We start from the raw sequence: 20655 nt of genomic DNA, 5'->3' as shown, positions 1-20655 counted from the left end.
AGGGGCACGGCTGATGCAAGGCGAGGCAGGAAAGTGAAGAATGTGGATCCCGGAGGCTGTGAAAGTGTGTACGTGTGTGTTTTGCTTCAAAGGAGGGAAACGGTAAAGTTGAGCTACAAATAGGTGATGAAGGCCTGGGTTCACACTGAGTGACGTGGGTGCAGCTGACTGAACTGTCACTCAGTGTGTGGGATTCAACAATTAGTTTTCATGAGTCGTTGGCTCTACAAAAAATATATAGGTGGCTGCCACCAGGCCGAACCTATACAGTTTATATGCCGGTACTCTACCCGTTTATGTAAAATACATACATTATCAATACACTACTCTCTCAGAATTCATTTTGAGACACATCTGAGATTCAGGCCTTTGCATGGGAAAATGCTCACATTTAGCACTATTGTGAGTATGTTTGTGCCCCACTTAACACAATTTCACATCTCAGGTTAAGTCAATTAACAGAGGTCCACCCACATACGGTGGCTAATTAAAGAGACATCTAATTGTGCGCTATATTGTCGAGGTTCACGGGAAACACACAGCAGATGCGCGGCATGATCCAGACTGAGGGCAAAGAACGGAGGATGAATGGGGGAGGCGTGCGCACGAGCGGTCGACTGCAGAGCACGTCTGCAAAGTCATCTAAGGTCGACCGTTCTGTGTGATCGGATACAGTAGATGAGGCAACACCGAGGTTCAGTGCTGCACAGGACCGCACCGGCATTCAGTAGGCTCACGTACATAACAAAACAGCTTCTCTACAAAATTAGGGACTGGAGGAGGGATGTTGTACAGGAACAGATACCCCAAGGGTCTAGAATGAAGCTCCTTGACTCATTTAACGCGCACCAGATGAAAATGCGGATTAGCAATTAACAGAAGTAAGACTCCTGGGAGAGTCATTCATATATATAGTTTGATCACATTGAACTGATTATGTATGCGGATTTCTGAGGTCACGGCGGGGTCACGGTTGCAGACGCAATCATACGTTGTAATCAAGTGGCGAGTTTGACGGCCCCGCTGGCCTATAAATCAACGGCGGGATCTGCACCGAAATAAGATGTGCAGGCACAGGACAAATAAGCAATAAGTGCGTGCGCCCGGGTGTCATACACTGGCATCAGCATGTCCATGTCCACGGGCTGATACGCTACCTGCTGCTCTGTGCTAATTCCCGACATTAACAGTGACATTTAAAGAGATATCTCCCCAGTGAACGGCCGCCTGTGTAAAGTACCTTTTCATTAAGCGGTTATGTGCGGGCCTCGAGGGGTGAGCAGGGGGAAGTGGCTGCGAGCGTGTTTCTGCCTGCGTGTGAGTATGTGCGACTGTGACAGACTGAGAAAGGGTCGGGAAGAGACAGCGACTAAGAGCTGAGCGCGCAGATAAAGAGAGGTGGATGAGGAGGTGTGGCAATGATTTATTCCCATTTGCAGGTTGGAAGCCTAGCGTATAAATCACGAGAATCCCTGAGCGATTGCTATTACGCTGACTTACTAGAGGGTCACGGGACTCAAGTGGCACAGCCATAGGATGTCCATCCATAAATTACAGCGCGGGATAACTCCTCCTAGCTTCCTCTTTTTCTGTTTCACCAGATTAAAACAGAGGGAGGATTCTGTTTGGATATTCATCATAATCAAATACACGTGCCCAAAAAAATTGGGTCACTTTTCTTAATGAATTAAGTAATCAATCAGGAATTGCACTTGAGTTTACTTTCATTCCACCTTTAGCTTGGTACTTCATCTTTCAAGCACAATACAGTACAATACATGCTGATTTGGTTTGGTTTGGTTTGGTTTGTTTATTGAACATAAAACATATACAGTAATAATTTGACAGAAAATAAGGTAGATAAAAAAGTAAAAGAAAGAAATCAGTCTTCATTCAACACAGTTATTATGTTCAAGGGAGTAGGATGAAGTAAAAAAACTTATCTAGTCCTACCCCGTTATGTGTTTATATCTACTAAATCATCTAAATCTTGTATTCATAATGGATATTGCAATACCTTTCTCTATTTATCAACTTAGTTCTGATTTATCATTATATTTAATGTTTAGAATTTATCATTTTAACTCTGATTGGTGAAGGTTGTTTGTACTATTTTTTTGAATTTGTTTTTGAACTCAGCAAGCGATTTACTCATTTTTAGGTCCGTTTCGAGATTATTCCACAGATTAACACCTTTGCTAGATACACTTCTTTGCTTGATGTTTGTTCTTGTTTTGAGTTTTTTGAATAAGTTGGTACCTCTTAATTCATAGTTGCTTTCTCGAATTTCAAAAAACTTCTGAATGTTTTGGCAGAGCAGGTTATCGTGTGTTTTGTACATTAATTGGGCAATTTTAAAGTCAACCAGGTCATAAAATTTCATCGTATTTAATTTAATAAATAGTGGATTTGTGGGTTCCGTATATTTTGATCTATTAATAATTCGAATTGCTTTTTTTTGTAGTTTGAGAATAAGGAGTGTGTTTGTTTTGCAGGCATTTCCCCATATTTCCACACAGTAGGTCATGTATGGTGTTTATATAGCGCTTTCACAACAGCGGCAGCTGTAACAAAGCGCTTTACAAAACAGTTAACATAAAGTAAAATAATAAACACAACACATAACATAAAACACGGACAGTCGTGCAGTCCTAACCACTTTTCCGTCACACGCTTTGTTGTTTGAAGCAGTTTGAGATGAAAGAGGAGAGAATCAAAGTGTCCTTTAACCAGTGGATCAGAGACGTCATGCTCAAAATGTGCACACGTCGGCTACAAGCTAAGTTTCAAAGTCAACAAGAAGCTGTAGCATCCATTGACGAAAAAAGAGATTGGTTCACTTCTCCTGTCCCATGGAAATCCATTTCAATTCCAAGCGGCGACTCACGGTTCCAAATACGCATCGGCGCTCTTCGCCAACGCTCCTCTCTCCTCATCCTCAACTTCAGCGGCCATCCATCCAGCCGCACCAACGCCGACTGTCCAACATCGCTGACATAGCCACTGAACAAATCGGGGTTGTGAAAAATGCTGCCCATTACTGGCGGAAAAAACACAAGCACCCCAGGTCTGTCCAGCACCGACAGTCAATGGCGCCGACATTTCAAAGCGCTTAAAACAGTCCATATCAGGTCCACACAATGAAACAACAACAATGAAAAAATGAAAACAATGAAAAGCACAATTCAAACTCGGGGTGTTGAACTTGAAGAAGGATCTTTAAGATGTTGATGAAAGTCCACCTCATCGTCAATTTTACTTTCTATTGTTGCAGTTGTCACCAGTCCCAATTCCTTTGTCCGTATAATGGAATATCCGCTAACACGCAAACATGGTCAAATTAACAACATTCACTTATAAGACAGTTGATTGAGTATTGGATAAAGCTTTCTCTTGCTCTGTCTCATTGCTATTGTTGTTGTTGTTGTTGTTGCTCTATTGCCTTTTGGCGGTTGGCAAACAACTTTTGGTACAGTACCGCCACATACTGTAATGGACTGTGGGTCTGGACATTACGATTTCACAACTTTCTATTCTACATATATCAAGTATCAAGCATCAAATATAACTTTATTGTCAAATATGCTGTATGCGCAACATACAGCACAGATGAAATTTGTTCCCTCTCAAAACAACATACAACAAGAGGAGCCGCTGCGGGTGCCCGCGCCGCCTTCAAAAGATAAGTTAACATAAAATGACAAAATAATACAAGACAATATATAAGGGGACGAGGGGCAGTTGTTCTGATGTACAACTGTGGACATGGAACAAACTAAACTTGTATCTCAAAGCACCAGTTTATATTTTTAAATTAGCCTTTGATGGATTCACACTGCTAGGAAAGAAGCATTGATTTTCAAAAAGCCGGAGTCACGATTAGCCAAACAGTACGTGGGGAGCGATGAAGGCTGGCACATTGCATGAGATCAACCCCTAAAACGGGCCAATTTTAGCATTGCAAGAAATGGGGTGTAAAAACTCCAGGATTTTAAAACGCTCCTTTTGTGTCTCCGGAAACAGCATTCATAAAAACATGTTGACTATAATTCTTGATCTTTAGGGGTAATTTATTTTAAGCATGCTGTCGACATCTTATTAAGGCACCTAGAAACTCTTCAAATGTGAAAAAAAAGAATAGTTCAGTATGTCACCTTGAAAGATGTCCTATTCTCTACAAAATGTTCAAACAGCAAATCTGGGCAAATCTCACTCTCTTGGGTGTTATTAGTGATAGTGTTCTCACTGACCTGCACAGAGCCACTAATGTTTTCCTTTAAATTGGGTGCATTTGCTATTAAGCGCAGAGTATCTTGACCTTGCTGAATTTCCATCAGTTACCCTATCTTTACAAAGGTCTTCACTGTGCTCTAACACTATAACCGCAATCCAAATAATTCAAAGACGTTTTCTGCCACGTCGCGTCATCGCAGTATGTCCTTGGTGTTGCAGATTTTCTTTTTGGGGTTGGTGGGGCGGGGGGTCAAATTGTGAAGCGTGCCGACTTGCTTTCTTGATAGTGGCCCTGTCCCATAAGCCAGACCTTCACAGTGATAATTTTGAAACATATTATTGCAGATTTAAAATCAGGGGTGGTTACTGGTATGTGCAATATGGGCTTCCACACAGGGCATTTCTGTGTGTGTGGCAGTCGGGGGGGGGAATAAGCTTGAAAATGGAAAAAGATGGATAATGTAGGTTGTGGTTATTGTTGTTGTTCGTTAGCAAATGATGGTGAATAGCCCCTCCCCCTGCCCCACCGTCCGTCGACTTTTTTTCACCAAATGCAACCTATTCATTATGTCACGTAATTGACATCAAGTTGCTGGTTGAAACTCATTTGGCCAAAGTGCGACACAAAAAGAAGTCGGTTTGCAAAATGATGGCGAGCAAGGAGGTTTTCCTTTCTGAGCTAAAAACAAAACAGGAGTTTGGATCAATCTTGAAGAGTGTTTGATTTTGCAGCTCTGGCACATTAACATTCCCACTGAGGAGGTTGCTCAAGTGTCTGGAGACACAAAAGGAAGCCTGCTCTGAAAGTTTGTCTTTTCATCTTTATTTTTGGCACAATAGGCAAATGTACTAATTATCCATCTATCTAGCTGTGCCATCACAAGAAGAATTGGAGGAGAATGTTTTGTTTTGTTTTTACATTGTTTCCACTTTGAATGCAGTATATATTCCGAGATACCGCAAAGATTTGTACCACTACGGAATAACAATACCCCTCTTAAGGGTTGATACGTTTCATTAGATTCATCGTGAGCGTTTATTTAGAGATCGAGGGCTAAATATTTGGTAAGCAGTTGGTCACTCTCGTTATTTGTACTGTATTTCATAACATTTACAGTGGTATGTATTAAGTCAATTGCCCCATAGTTGTACAAAACAAACAAAATACAAAATGGTGCAGAGTATAAACAAGAGCGGTCAAAATGCCTCACTCTACAGTGCTGTGAAAAGATATTTCCCCCTTTCCTGATTTAAAAACCAATTTAAATAACACACAGAGACTACTCAAGGAAATACAACATTCCGTTTCTAAATGCCAATTTAATTTAAGGCACAAAAAAATAATGAATCAAAAACTCCCTGTCCCTATGTGAAAAACTACTCACCCACCGTCATAGTCCTTGTACATACCTCATAAAAGATCAGACCTATGGACTGTTTTGGAAGCTTCAGGTTTGATAGTAGGCTAGTGTACAATGGGAGATGAGGGTGACTGTGGATTTTAATAAATGTTGGCTTCTTCACGACAGGAGGCCTCCTAATTAGTATCGGAGATGTACAGCAATTTCCAACCAAGTCATTCCTGTTGGGAACGACGCAGAGGGCATTGCTGCAGGCACGGGCTGCCTATTTGACTACAGCTGACTGAGCCATCACGATACTGTATGTGCAATCTCATTAAAACTTGACTGGCACTAAAGCAGAGCGACGGGAGCTGCGGATACTGATTTAATTATGAATCAGTGAGATTTTATAGTAGTGACAGGTAATATGAGTCGAGATCTGTGCATCCTCATGACCTGTTACCTGGCTTTAAAGTAAAGTTAAAAGTATTACGCAACAATGGAACCTCGAAAGTTATAGCCGAAAACGTGCTTAAATCAAAATATATATTTTTTTTATTATACCTCCGAAGTCAAACATATCATAGTGCAGTAACATAAAATTGGATGGTGACCAGTCCAAGGGGAAATACCACCTCTCACTCAAAACCAGCTGGGATAGGCTCCAGTTCGCCCACAACCCTATGAAGACAAGCACTAGTGAAAATGAATGGATATATTGATAGGCGATATTACTGTAATGGCTAAAGGCTAGCGTAAGAATAACCAGAAGAATTTGCGAATTTCTCCATTGTGAGACAAATAAAGGTTTTCTTATCTTCTTAAGAAACTATTTCCTCTTTCCTCTCTATTATATGTTTGTCAGGTATCTTCAAAAGGGAAGTTGTTTTATTTTATATGATTGTTATTTCATTCTATTATATAGCGGTTGAACTATTATACTATTGCCAGTAGGAAGAATGATGTTGAAATTCAAACAACTTGGTGGTAAACTGAAAATGACAGTCTTTGACCATGAAGGTTCCACTGTATCATGTCGAGGCTGTCCTCCGTGACTCAAAGCCCTTGTCGCCAAGGTGATAACACATTTACATTGTAACCATGGACACCGAATCTATCACTTTTGTGCATGGCATTTAGTTACATGCAGATCAGATGTCAGATGAGCTCAAGTGCGTCTTTTACAAATGCATCAAAAAACAAACAAACAAACAAACAAACAAACAAATAATAACAAATGCTAACTCCTACACACCATCAGATAAGCTTGCGGCGTCAGTCGTAAAATTCTGAGCAACAATAGCTCCAATCTTACAGGATGATAACGTGCATGCTATTGGGTGCAGTACAGCCTTTAATTTGGTCAATGGGTGCCTTGCACTTGCACAATGCTGCTTCAGTGTTGGCGTGAGGTGAATGATAAACATGTCCCCGGGCCTGATGATATGATATTCCCCGCTAGGTCATCAAATCACTGCTCGTCCTACAGCAGCTCTCCCACTTTTATTGAGCTGTGGCCCTCCGGTGCTTTAGAGCCATACAGCTGGAGTAAGTGAAGTTCCAGTGTGTGCCTGTGTATGTACTGGTTTGTAGGTGTGTGTGGGTGTGTGTATGTTTAAGTGTGTGTACGTGTCTGTTTGGCTGTGTTTGTTTTGACGATTTGTCAAAAGAATCCAAAATGTAGTGAAGAGTGAGTAAAGAAGCCAGCTGTCAGTCTCTTATAACCTAATTCCATCAGAGATCGCCACTCACCTAAGAGTCACTTGGGTTCCTATTTTCATGCCCAATGCAAGGCGAGTGGAAAGGGCAATCTAACTTTGCATATGGATGGATTTTTCTTTCTTTTGTTATATTGGTCGACGGGTGCAGTTAGGAAGGGGTGTCTGCACTGTTGTGGGAGTGAACAGAGCTGCCTTGTTTCCCATCCAATGGAAGTGGCTCCCATATGGATGGCTTTTTCTTTCTGTTGGTATTTTGGTCGACGGGTGCAGTTAGGAAGGGGCGTCTGTTATGGGAGTGAACAGACCTGCCTTGTTTCCCCATCCGGTGGAAGTGGATCCCCTCTTAGCCCTGTTTTTTCAGGTGCACCAGAGGAGTGGAATAGAAAAAAAGCTCATCCATATGTAGCACGGTAGCTAAACCCTGGCATCAAAATGCAGATCCACCAATTTTTACACCTGTGTGTGTGTGTGTGTGTGTGTGTGTGTGTGTGTGTGTGTGTGTGTGTGTGAGAGAGAGAGAGACTCTAAAATGAAATGCACTGTTTCAATGCAACCAGTGAATACACACTGTTGATTCACTCTCAGCTAGTTTTCTGTGGAACAGATAACATATTCAGATTATTTATATTCACCTTATTTCCAATGATGAAAATAGTTTTGAAATTTGAACATGCTAAAGGTCGATTAGCATATTCAGATTGAATGTGTTGAATGACTGATTTTTTTTTTTCAATTACAGTAATTGATGTGTCAGAAATGTCTCCTTATTCAGTTGTTGGGCAACATTTCACTTTATATATTCTGACTAGTGTTTGCGCGCCACATTGAATTCCATCAGAAATGTCGGTAGGTAGGTAGGTAGATAGCTAGGTAGGTAGGTAGGTAGGTAGGTAGGTAGGTAGGTAGGTAGGTAGGTAGGTAGGTAGGTAGGTAGGTAGGTAAGTACTGTCCGGTATATAAAAGTGGAAATACATGCACTTATCAAAGTGAACTACACATCCTCTTTTTAGAGTGCATGGTGCTGCATTTAGGCTAAAAATCTAGCACTGCAGCTTACAGTGCTTCCACTAACCTCAGGCTTCAGTGACATCATGCAGCAAATGATGATCTTGTGACCTACTTCTCCTTGATGCAGCTTAAGGTGCAATACCGTTTGATACTATCAGAACCCTCTCTTCAGCTGTAGTTATCATGCAATAAACTGTTCGCGGTTTGAATTGCACAGCATCACACCAGCCTATGGCATTTGTTTTCCTTTTATGCTGGCTGTGACAACCTGGAATCAAATCAGTGAAACCTCAAGGACAGAGCTAAATGGCCAACAGCTGTGCTAGCCTGCTCTTCATCTGTCTGCCTCCCTCCAAGGTCACATGTGTGATGTGGAGTGTGAGCGAGATGTTAAACGTCAGCAGGGAAGAGAACGCGGAAAAATCCATAATGTATTTACAGTATGTATCCAATAATAATGTTGCCGTTCTAATAGTTTGATAATGATGTATGTAAGGTAAAGTGGTTGCCATTTTACTAACAGTGTCTCACATTTCACATGGCTGTCTCACATTTCTTTGTCCTATTATTGTCAGATAAAGTACTCACCATTTGTCTTATGGCTGTAAACAGGCATACATAATGTACTTGATTTCCAGATTAACATGTTCCACCCTTTTTCCTTTGACCCAAGGATTTACTGTGGGGGAAGTAAGCTGTGCCCAAGCATAAGGTTATAGGTATTTTATTAATTATCGAGCAGGCATACAATTTTTTGGCAAAATACCTTTTTGATTATTTTTTGTTGCAGGAAAATTCATTAAAAAAATATTAATGTACATTATCCATCGATTTTCTATTGCACTTAAACTCAGTAGTGTCACAGGTGATCTGGAGTCTATTCCAGTTAACTTTGGTTGTGAGGCAGGGTACATCTTGGACTGGTTGCCAGCAACTCAGATGGACAATATACGTCTGTTTTATGGAAATGCATATATAGTTACCAAGGTTGGATCAGGGCGAGGAACAATAATCAAAATTAAATGTCCTGAAACCCTGAACTTGAAACACTAACCCAACATCATTTACCGGTAAATTAAATTTAAAATATTTCAGCTTTTCACTTTACAAGTAAACAATAAACCTTTATTTTTAATCACTGAATGTGTTTTGTGTGAACGGTAGTGGCAGTAAGAACATGTAACAATTCCGTACTCTATTTCATTTATGCTGAATTTTAAGCTCTTTTGAATAATAAATTCCGTACTCATGAAAGAGCGACCTCATGAGGTGTGTGAACTACACGACGCGGCCTTGTTAAATAGCCGACTACACATTTGTTGCCATTTTTCAAAATATTCAAATGAAAGGATTTAGATTTTTGTGATTATTCTTACAAAACACGCACACAAGTTAAGGCTGTAATTTACTAATGTATATTAATAAAGACATTTCTTTTATACGGAACCAATGACACGAACTGAGTTTCACCCGGAAGCCAAAATCGTGAATGCTAACCAGTTGTGTAGCAAAGCAAGCTGCACCGGTTTTCTGTCACGGCAGGTAATTTCAAAAAGGTTCACCTGATTCCCAAGGATGTGCGTGACAGCTTCCGCGTAGTTTTCACGCGACCGAGTTGACGGCACTTCACGGGTCTGATGCAGTGAAAATGAGAGGAAGGTGAGTCTGAAGTACCCGGCCGCCTGGTTAACATCGACTGGTTAACGCTAGTAGCCTCCCGATAGCCTTTGGCATGCTAAAGAAAAACTCAAAAGAACGCCCTCGTTTACAATCCACACGATTACCAATTGTTTCTTTACTTGTCAATATTTACTAATTTGTTACACGTCGGATTTAACAAACTCGGTGTTGGGTCGACGGGAAATGACAGATGGGTTAGCACTAGCCTACATTGACACTGTCACCTACTACAGTACTGTGCACAAAATACTTAAAATACAAAGCTGGGTGTGCCGTTCGTTTTTGTGAACAGCGATGCTTAACGTGGGCGCTAGCTTCTCGAGAAAAGCCTGTGCAATACTGTCCTAGATACACACATTATTCACCCCATGGAGACAATTAAGTCGTTGCATACAATCTAAAGTGCAACACTTCAAATAGGCTTCTTCGAATGATATAAGGCACTGTTATGTGAAATTGGAGGCACGACAAGATTTGTTTTCTGACTGAGGTGTACGGTTTATATGCTGGCAAAGGGTTCAACAATTATTCATCGTGGGCTCGGTTTTTTGTTTTCTCATCATCAAAATGTGACATTTTTAACATGGATGTGTCGACTTTGTGTCCTTCACCTCAGGGATCTCGCAGGTCCCGAAAAAGTCCTCAAAAGAATTGAATCTATGAATCAAAAAATTTTAAACACTCTCATAATCTCATAATAACTTTAGAATCTAATATAATCTAGAGAGGACGGCCCGGTTTTCCAATGGTTCGGCTTTCCTGTGTGAAGTTTGCATGTTTCTCCGGCCCTGTGTGGTTTTCTCCGGGAACTCCGGTTTCCTCTCGCATTCCAAAAACATAATGGTAGGCTGATTGGACACTCTAAATTGTCCCTAGGTGTGAGCGTGGGCGCGGATGTTTGTTCGTCTCTGTGTGCCCTGCGATTGGCTGGCAACCAGTTCAGGGAGTGTTCCGCCTACTGCCCAAAGACTGCTGGGATAGGCTCCAGAACCCCCGCGACCCTTGTGAGGATAAAGTGGATCGTAGAAAGGATGGATTAATTAATGGATAATGTAGAGTTATTCCTGCGACGTCACAGTTATGACTGCGAAAACAACAAAACAGTGATGGGGTTTTCGTGAGGGAGACCACCGTAACTTTGGACAACACGGGAGCTAGAGAACAAATTAGTTTTCAAATTGGCTTAGTTTTAAAACATTTTGAATTTAGGTCACATTTAGATGTACGAACGCTGCTGCTTCATTAATGGAAGCATATGCCACCAAAACAAAGTCAGAAAAGAATCTTTTGCTTGACAAACTGATGTTATCAAATATAGCAGAACCTTGATTTAATGGACCGGGTCCGTGAGAGCTGTTTGAGTGTTACATCGTTTGAGTGTTTTTTGTTTTTTTTTTGTTATTTTTTTTCATTTATTTTTTTATTTTTGCAGACCAAAAACAACCATACTGTAAAAAAAAAAAAAAAACCATTATGTACTTTTTTCGCAACTTAAAAATAGTACTGTAAAAATATTGTAAATTAATGTTTAAAAAAGTGTTTGAAAACATTGAAGTGATCTTTCACGGCACTCTCACCCTTGCTCCCAAGATAAGCACATTTGTCCACAGAATGATTTGACGGGAAAGTCGCCCCTGCCAACATGGCCACCGCATTAACACACTTCTTAGCTCTAGCTACGTTAGTCTATCTATGATGACAGAGGAAGTCAGAAACACATGACCAGTGTTGTGATGGCACCACAGCGCCCTTTACTGGCCATGTGCCAAATTGCGGCCAATTCTGCAACTGCCAGACTTTGAAAGGGACTATTCAAAGGGGCATTTTGAATGGCCAATATTTTCTGTCCATTGAATCAAGGTTGCATTATGTCCACATTTTTACTCAATAATTAGTCAATATTGTCATTTGTACTGTATTTGGTTTTGGGGTCTCTTCTGCTCATGTGCGCGGCTCTCTGTATTTCCAGGTAGTTGTTATTGTGACCTCACTCTGTGTTGCCATGGAGAAGCCCTTGAGGTTGTGGGGCTCAGTAGAGCGCTGTGCTCTCACTTTAGTCTCCTGGTCCTGGGGCGCCTGCCGTGTCTCCCTGCTGGCTTTGATCCTAACCTTCCACCTGTACGGCGGTTTCATCCTCCTGGCTCTCATCCTTGTGTCCGTGGCGGGAATCCTCTACAAATTCCAAGACGCGCTGCTCTACTTCCCCGACCAGCCGTCTTCGTCACGCCTCTACGTTCCCGTGCCGACGGGAATCCCGCACGAAAACGTGTATATTCGCACTAAAGACGGTGTAAAGCTCAACCTGATCCTGCTGCGCTTCACGGGCGGGGACGCGCCTCCCGGAGTCGCGGCCGCCAATCAGAGCGGGCCCACGTCCTCGGCGCCGCCCACCATTCTCTATTTCCACGGCAACGCAGGCAATATTGGCCACAGGGTGCCCAATGCGCTACTGATGCTGGTCAACCTGAAGGCCAACGTCGTACTCGTGGACTACCGCGGCTACGGGAAGAGTGACGGCGAGCCCAGCGAGGAGGGCCTCTACCTGGACGCAGAGGCAACGCTGGACTACGTGATGACCCGGCCCGATTTGGACAAGACCAAAGTGATACTGTTCGGCCGCTCGCTCGGGGGCGCCGTGGTCATCCGCTTGGCGTCGACTAATCCTCACCGCGTGGCGGCCATTATGGTGGAAAACACATTCCTCAGCATCCCACACATGGCGACGACGCTCTTCTCCTTTCTGCCCATGCGCCTGCTGCCCCTGTGGTGCTACAGGAATAAGTTCCTGTCCTACCGGCAGGTGGCGCTGTGCCGCATGCCCTCGTTGTTCGTCTCGGGCCTGTCGGACCAGCTCATACCGCCGGTCATGATGAAGCAACTGTATGAAATGTCACCGTCACGGACTAAACGCCTGGCCATCTTCCCCGAGGGCACGCACAACGACACGTGGCAGTGCCAGGGCTACTTTGCCGCCTTGGAGCAATTTGTTTGTGAGCTCCTCAAGAGCCACGCCCATGAGGAGAGCGTGCAGACATCTGCGAGTGTCACCATCATCTGAGGGCACTTTTTTACTCTTATTTAATTTCCCCCCTCAATCTGTAAATCGTTTTGTTCAGGGAGCGGAAACATACCTTTGTCTTGTGTTCCAGCCATGAATGCATTCATTTGTGACTATTCACACAGAGTTTCCCGACCTTTCATAAGCCAGGGGATATATTCTTGATTTGAATAAAATCTCAAGGGACAGCACCTAAAAAAAATGTCACCAAACGTCTGGTTCATGCACTGGTTAATTATGCACATTCTCCCATTTAGTTGAAGAGCATTTAATTATTCTGTGCTGCCATAGACAGCAACACATCATTAATACAAATAAATACTATTCGGACCAATGTGGTGGAAATGGAATAATTTCTAGTGACGCATAAAAAAATGCTGCAGCACTCTGGTTGGGGATCACTATCTTTTAATAAATGAGGTCACGAGTGAATGATCATGCGGGCCGAAACGTATTTTTGCTGCTGACGTACTCCGTGGTCAAGTGATTACGGAGCGACGCCGATTAGAGCGGCGACGACATGGCAACTCTTTAGGCCACCCCACAAGACGTGACATCTGACTGTAACAAGAGGGCTGAACGATTTTGCATAATTATTATTATTATTTTTTTGTAATCGAAATCGTGACTCCAGACGATGCAATCACAGTATCGTCAAAGCTTAGTTTTTTGTTTTTGTCTGCGTGTGTGAGAGCGAGAGCTACAACCTGAATCATGGGTTTTATTAAACAATAAAATTATGAGAATATAAATGCTTTTCTTCGTATTAGTCATACGTGATTTTTTTTTAATTCCCACGGTGTGTAGCAGCAAACTGCAGTTTCTTGCCTCGAAACATTTTCAGCGGGGCAATTTCCAAACTTTGTCTTAGCAAAGCTAAATTGATTAAAATGGGGGAAAAAAAGACAAGAGACTCTAAATTGAGTATTTATTGTACTGACCCCTAAAGTGAAAACTCAAGAACAAAAAAAAAACCCCAGTACTGATATGATAAATATTTTACACAATTTTAACATACTTTTAAGTTTATAGGCCACTGCTGGCTGACATATGCTGCAATTTAATATAAATCATTCAAAAAAATGATGGATGATTCGATGTAAATTGCATCGATGTAAATGGTAATGTACATGGTGAAGATTCCCCTGAAGTTTTATTTTGGGGAAACAAAAATATTATGAAATGACTTTGCAATTCAATCTTTTCCTGAAATCGTTCAGCCCTATGTCACAATAAAACATGCGCATTCATGTAAATACAACTTCATTATTTCGTGGCCGTCCTCCTGATGATATTTTGAGTTGGATACCAAGGAAAATAACACGGAGTGTTACGGCCAACATGGAGGAATATATTGACACACACACAAAAAAAAAACGTCCAAATTGTTTTCTTGTGATTTTTTTCCTGAAAAAGTTGTCTGTCAACGCGAGTGTGACTGATTGTCTTTACGTGCCCTGCGATGGACTTGAGACCAAGCCACGGTGCTCCAGCACACGCACTAACATAGTTTTTTGAAGAAAAAAAAAACCCAACCATAACAAAACTCGAAATGATACAACTTTAAACATTTTGACAAATACATTCACATATTCCACAGAATTGTTCTTTCTTTTAATTGAAACCTTCCAATTTTGGGGGCGTGTCCTTTTCAGTGTGGCCCTAATACTCCTCTGTCAAGCTGCAGAATGAAAATGTCATCCCTTTTGAGATTTGGATTCATCTTTATTTTATTTTTAGTTTTTTGGGGGGGGTCAGAACTACAGTATATCCATCCACTGGAATAGCAATTGGAATCCAGGCTATAATGGACTTAAGTGTGTGTATTTCAACAGACAAGTGGACGCATGCGTTATTCAGAATCCATCTTTTGTGTGTGTTCCTACATTTTGAGGTTCTTGTTACCCTCCCGCAATGTGCCAAAATGGCTTTACTCCTTTGGGGGGGGGCTATTAATGAGCTAATTAACCTTTCCCCATGTCTTCCTTGGAGGGGGGGGGGGGGGGGGTGGAGTTTGATAATTTAAAAAATCACTTTGTCTGCTCTCGCTTGAAAAAGTGCAGAACAATGAAGCCATTTGAGTATGGCACACAAGCGAAGCTCTTCAGCCATATTTGGTACTATAGTTTGTAAAGCCAAAGGTTGGCAAGAAGAGTTGCTATGAATGTAATTATTTGTGTTTGATAAGCGCGTGGGCTTCTCTTTGTTTGTTAATCTTCCCCACCATGGCATTGTGAGCTGAGGTTTCTTCGTTTATCTCTGACATGTTGACACTACGCTTCATGCAACACGTTTGCTTTTGTTTTCTTTCAGCGTGAACCCAGTTTGCATACTTGGCTTTTGCAAATTGAAAGGATTGGGGTTCTCTCAAAGTCACCTGTGTGATTAAAAGCCGCAAAGCCAGTCGGAATGTGTTTGTTTTTATCAATGTTTGCGTAAATGGCGACTGCACCGTGAATTCAGGATACACTGATGGAATTGTTCAAGAGTGCACGTGTGTGTGTTGCTTTCAGGAACTGGCATGTGATTGTTTCTGTAACAAACTTGCACTGTATTGACTTTTTTGTATCAAGACTTGACACATTTCCTAAGCGGACATGCGAATGAATCGTCTTCATCCTCAAGTCAATGAATGACCACCTTTCCTCCCCCTTTCACCATTTCTGAATTTGTATCCACTCATCGCTTTTGTAAGCACCTCTTTTCACTTTCTGTATCTTGTGCTGTAACATGCAATAAAATTGATACATGAGTCCTTGCGCCACTGTCAAATGAGTGAAATTAATCTTGGAAGACAATTTTGTTTGACCGTTGAATGACACTTCACTTTTTATGTTCGGAGAACTTTGTCACTGTCATCTTTCTGCTCAATGTGTTTCCATTTACTTCCTTTTTTAAAATGCGGGCTTTACCTTTATTATTCGAGTTAAATAAATGCAGTATTCAGATCTGCTTTTTTTTTCTTACTGCTTTAGGCACAAATCTCAAACGCTTCCAATTTTTCCCCTCTCCCCTACACCCGGTCCAACTCCTGGAAGAGCACCAGTCGCAGCTCTGAAGTGCGGAGGCTTCAAAATAGTGTGCAACAAGCAAGAGGGCAAAATTGAGGTGATGCGGGTGTACAGTTGGGGCATTTCTGTCACACTAAACAGCGTACATGGAAGGGGGATAGAAAAACAATCAATTACCGCGATTGGACAGTAGGGTCCAAATCTCTAAATGTGGTCAAATTCATGCCTTAGATTGAAAATATTTCTCGACTATGCACCACTAGTGTGTATTGCGTGAGGTCAGGGCCACTGTTGAGGCAGGAAGTTGATGTGGTTAGCCAAGCAGAACAAGGAGGGGGAAGCGTCGCTCTCTCTTTTTTTTTTTCTTGATACTGTCTATTCATTACACTGGAAATTGCTGGAGAACGAATGTGAAACCGAAGAGCATCGGCGGTGAGGAATTGACTCCCTTGCCAGCGTGAGTAAGCTTGAAAATGGCAGTGGGCTCGCATTTGGATCCTGGGGCGTGCCAGAAGGCTGTTAAGGTTCGAGGGCTATCCCGGCCGGTCCTCTTGCTCACGCTAGCGGTCATCACCTCGTCCTCTCTGTCTGCGCTCTCCTTGTACCGGCTGGTGGTCCTCAGCGCTGAGGTGGATGGCCTGAAGTCCGAGGTGTTTCGCAGGAGGGAAGAGAGTCAGGAGGCCAAGCGTGGAGAGCAGGTGAAGCGTTTGAACATCTTCACCGGGATCACCCGTACCTATTCCGGGGCCATCGCCACCTCATACTAGCTTGCTGCCTGCATTGCATGACTAAACAACCGAACTGGACACATAAAAAATAAAATACCGGAATAAAAAAATGTAATAAATACCTCATGTATGCAACTAACAATCGACATGTATGCTTGCAAGGATGTGAGTGATAAGAGAAGCGGCCAGGATGATCGTCAACACCCATTCACCCTGTTAAGGAGGAGGAGGATGGTGTCGGGAACAGACACATCAGGTGAGACGTCGCAAGCCTTTGTATCAGAAGTTCTTCTTTGTCATCGTCTTTCTTTGATTGTCCTTGGATTTTAGAGGAAAAAGAAAAAAATGGTGCGTCGGAGACATTTCACCAGACATTTCACATGTGCTTCTTTCCCCCACAGTTTCCCAATCTTGTCTCCAATTGTTGGCGGACAAGAGCAGGAAAATCTTCAGGAAAGGTAAGTAAAATGTTGAAGTCGGCTAAAGTGTACCATGGAACTTCTGAAATTGAATGTGTCTGAAAACATTGCCTCTTGTGAGTCCTTGGGGGCACTCAAGTGCCCGCTGGCACTGTGTTGGTGACCCCTTACATCAAGGGTGCCCATACTTTTTGGACTGAAGATCGACTTTTTGATCAACCAACCTCCCGCGATCGACTGTTTTGAAGTGCCTCCCTCGGCCCTTTAGATTTCTATTTTTTGCCCGTGCCCTCGATGAATTGTACACGAAACAAACTCTGAATGAGAATAATGATAACGACAAAAGATAGAGCGCAACACCTCCGATCACAATCTGCAATTGCAGACTGCCGAGCGCTAACAACTTCCGGTGACGCAGGTCACGGGCCACCATAGGTTAAAGATTTACCTGCTTTGTTTTATTTATTTTTTAAAATACTTTTTGTGAAAATGAGACTGATAGGATGATTAGGGTGTGGTGTACATTAACACAAAAATATATTACTAACATACACAGAGACACACAAATGTTTGTTTGTCTTTTTTTCCCTCTCCACCCCTCGCGATCGACTTGGTACCAGTCAGCGATCTACCGGTCGATCGCGATCGGCGTGACGGGCGACCGTGCTGTAGACCAACAACTGACGTCAACAGTTCCAAAATCATCAACAAAATCAATATAATAAATGTATCTTCTCGCATCAGATTTTGCCCTAGAGCCATACACGGGCATCCCGTGGATGACTGGTCTGACGAGAGGGTCTTCGCTGGAGGTGGTGGGAGACAACATGCTGGTCCGAGAGGAGGGCTTTTACTTTGTCTACAGTCAGGTTAGTAGCACAAGTTAGTTCTTAGTTTTACCACACAGGGGCGCCGCCAGCCCGCGTTTCAAACTGCCTGGCTTTCCAGAGGAGAAGAGCTCCTCCGCAATCAGCGTAGAAAACGGTCTGTGCAAATGATGCGTGCTTGTAAAATGAATATTTAATGACACATCATTGTTCACGCATGATAAAACCCAGGTAATCGACCAGTCCCATGCAAAGAACACTTCATTAGTTCCACCAATCTAATGAAATCCATTACAAGAGCCGTATCCCCCCGCCCCCCCAAAAAAGTCCATCTCTGTAAGATTTTGATTAATCATGAACATTGTCACAGAGGTTTCAGTGTGTGATTTAGTTCTATGTACAGGTGTGTGAGTGCAGCTATCGGTATTGTTTCCTTGCGAAAGCAGCCCAATTTCAAGGTATTTGTACTCCTTAGCCACGTATAATTCAGGCGTCATGGGCAACAGAAAGAAAGAAATGTATTTGTTCACGGGTTTCTGTCATTATATTGTTCATTGCAATTTTGTGTATCAAAAGTAATCGGTTGTATCGGTACTTGGTATCGGTGAGTAGTCATGAGTGAGTATTTGTACTGGTATACGTCTGGAAAAAAAAAACAAACATCTCCAGTTCTATGGCAGATCACAATATGTTGTATCCATCACAGGGCTATTTATGGGCTGACTAAAGGCTTTTTATAGTACAAAGCAGCAGTTCTCCACAAGTCGGAATGCATTGTGGCCAAAAACAAAAACATCAGATAGATTTTTTTGCTGCATTTTACCTGGTCCTGTATCTCTTATTATTTCACAGCAATACAGTCCTCTCTAAAAGTAAGGTCAATTCCTTTGTTTTTGTCGTGAACTGAAGATTGATTATTTTCTGAAAAGCCGACAGTGCGCCTGATAATTTAAATTTTCTGTAAAGTGCTTTGTTACAGCTGCCGCAGACTCTATATCTATGAAGGCTCTATATCATTAAAAAGGTATTGTATTGTATTTCATTTAGCGTAGCGCCATCTAGTGGATGCACAACGCAACCACAGCCACTATTGTAGCTTCTGTTCTATGCGCCTTATAATGTAATGTGCTCTACATATGAAACCTTTTTTAAATAGGCCATTCATTAAAGGTGCGCCTCACACTCCAAAGTGCCTCATACTGCGGGAAATACGGTAATTGTTCGTAAAAAGCTAATAATATGCAAATAACATTTCCTTAAGAAAAATCTGAAATAAAATGGACTTTGAATTTCATTTCAAATATCTTTCAGTGCATTAGGACACATAGGATAAGAAAATTGTGTTAAATGTTTTTAAAAATATCTTCCTGCGAAATTAGCTTGAATTCCGCAATGCTAAAATCAACTAATCACTCAGTTTTAAAAATAATAATATCATAATATAATATATAATAATAAACTTATTGTTAAATTCATGATAGTGCATTATCGTTCTTGTATTATCTTTAGACCTAATTTGTACCTCACGGTCAGGTCTACTACATGGACAGCAGGTTTGCAATGGGCCACGTGGTGATCCGCAGGAAGAGGACGGTGGTGGGCGACGAGGCTCAGTACGTGATCCTGTTCCGCTGCATTCAGAGCATGGACAGCGTGTACCCTTACAACACGTGTTACACAGGAGGTGCATTATTATTATTCGTTATGCACTGTACTTTGTACATCGCCTTTAACAGCGGTGCAGTGTGTCGTGTGCTAAGCAGCAAACAGCAATGCCAGTTCAAGGTGTGAAGTGTGCCGACGTTCCCCTCAGGTGTCGCGAAGCTGGAAGTCGGTGACCAGTTGGAGCTGCTGATCCCCAGGTCCACTGCCAATGTGTCCCTGGATGGGGACGCCACCTTTGTTGGCGCTGTCAAGCTGGTTTAAAGCCTGTCGCTTCACATGAGAGCAGAGGGAGCTGCAATTCTGGTGACCTCAAAGGCGAGAAAAGACATTTTTGACACAACGCTGGCGATTGTTTTATGACGGGGGGGGGGGGGGTGTATTTTTTTTATCTTTGTCTTTAATTTATAAAATTACTTGTCAACAATTAAAAATACGAGTGATAGAATTGAAGGACTCATTGCTGATTCCTGGCTGGTTGTTGTAATAAAATACTGTAATAAAATATGATGTGTCACACACATCATCATCATAAAATATTGGACACTCATCATGCTTTTTAGGCCACCCAGAGAGGCTTGGTGATAACAAAAATTAATAATGACAGTGAAGGTCATAATAACATTGGTCAACAGCAAATTTTTAATCACAGATCAGGTACTGAACAATCATGGCTCACCTGTTTTTTGAGTTCATAAGCTGAGCTCGGATACACTTTGCTGTCGTTTTCTGTTGACAGCTCGTGGCAAAATGGCCACCCCACCTATGATGGAGAAATGCGCCCGGTGCTTGTTCAATCAGCCTACTATGCATGTTTTTGGAATATAGGAGGAAACCGGAGTACCCAGAGAAAACCCACACAGGCACAGGGAGAACATGGAAACTCCACACAGAAAGGCCGGAGCTGGAATTGAACCTGGTACCTCTCCACTGTGAGGTCGATGAGCTAACCACTGGACCACCAG

General features: G+C 42.2%; 2 protein-coding genes across 3 annotated transcripts; both read left to right on the top strand.

Annotated features, from left to right (window-relative positions):
• Positions 1-9761: 9761 nt before the first annotated feature.
• Positions 9762-15802, top strand: abhd13 (abhydrolase domain containing 13). The gene is made up of 2 exons (XM_052082411.1): positions 9762-9964; positions 11955-15802. Exon 2 carries the CDS (start codon positions 11988-11990, stop codon positions 13041-13043), a length of 1056 nt encoding a protein of 351 aa, XP_051938371.1. The 5' UTR covers positions 9762-9964; positions 11955-11987; the 3' UTR covers positions 13044-15802.
• Positions 15803-16135: 333 nt separating this feature from the next.
• Positions 16136-20169, top strand: tnfsf13b (TNF superfamily member 13b). Of its 2 annotated transcripts, none has more exons than XM_052082417.1 (6): positions 16136-16752; positions 16945-17038; positions 17184-17240; positions 17946-18070; positions 19582-19712; positions 19842-20008. In XM_052082417.1, the coding sequence occupies exons 1-6, from the start codon at positions 16528-16530 to the stop codon at positions 19864-19866; spliced, it is 657 nt and encodes a 218-aa protein (XP_051938377.1). In that variant the 5' UTR covers positions 16136-16527; the 3' UTR covers positions 19867-20008. The 2 variants fall into 2 exon arrangements, with proteins under 2 accessions (XP_051938377.1, XP_051938376.1); XM_052082416.1 differs by having other exon boundaries at positions 16323-16752; positions 19562-19712; positions 19842-20169.
• Positions 20170-20655: the final 486 nt, after the last annotated feature.

Source organism: Hippocampus zosterae, chromosome 12, assembly GCF_025434085.1.
Source record: "Hippocampus zosterae strain Florida chromosome 12, ASM2543408v3, whole genome shotgun sequence".
NCBI lineage: Eukaryota > Metazoa > Chordata > Actinopteri > Syngnathiformes > Syngnathidae > Hippocampus > Hippocampus zosterae.
Note: the sequence above shows the minus strand (reverse complement) of the source record. Positions and strands in the feature narration are given on the sequence as shown.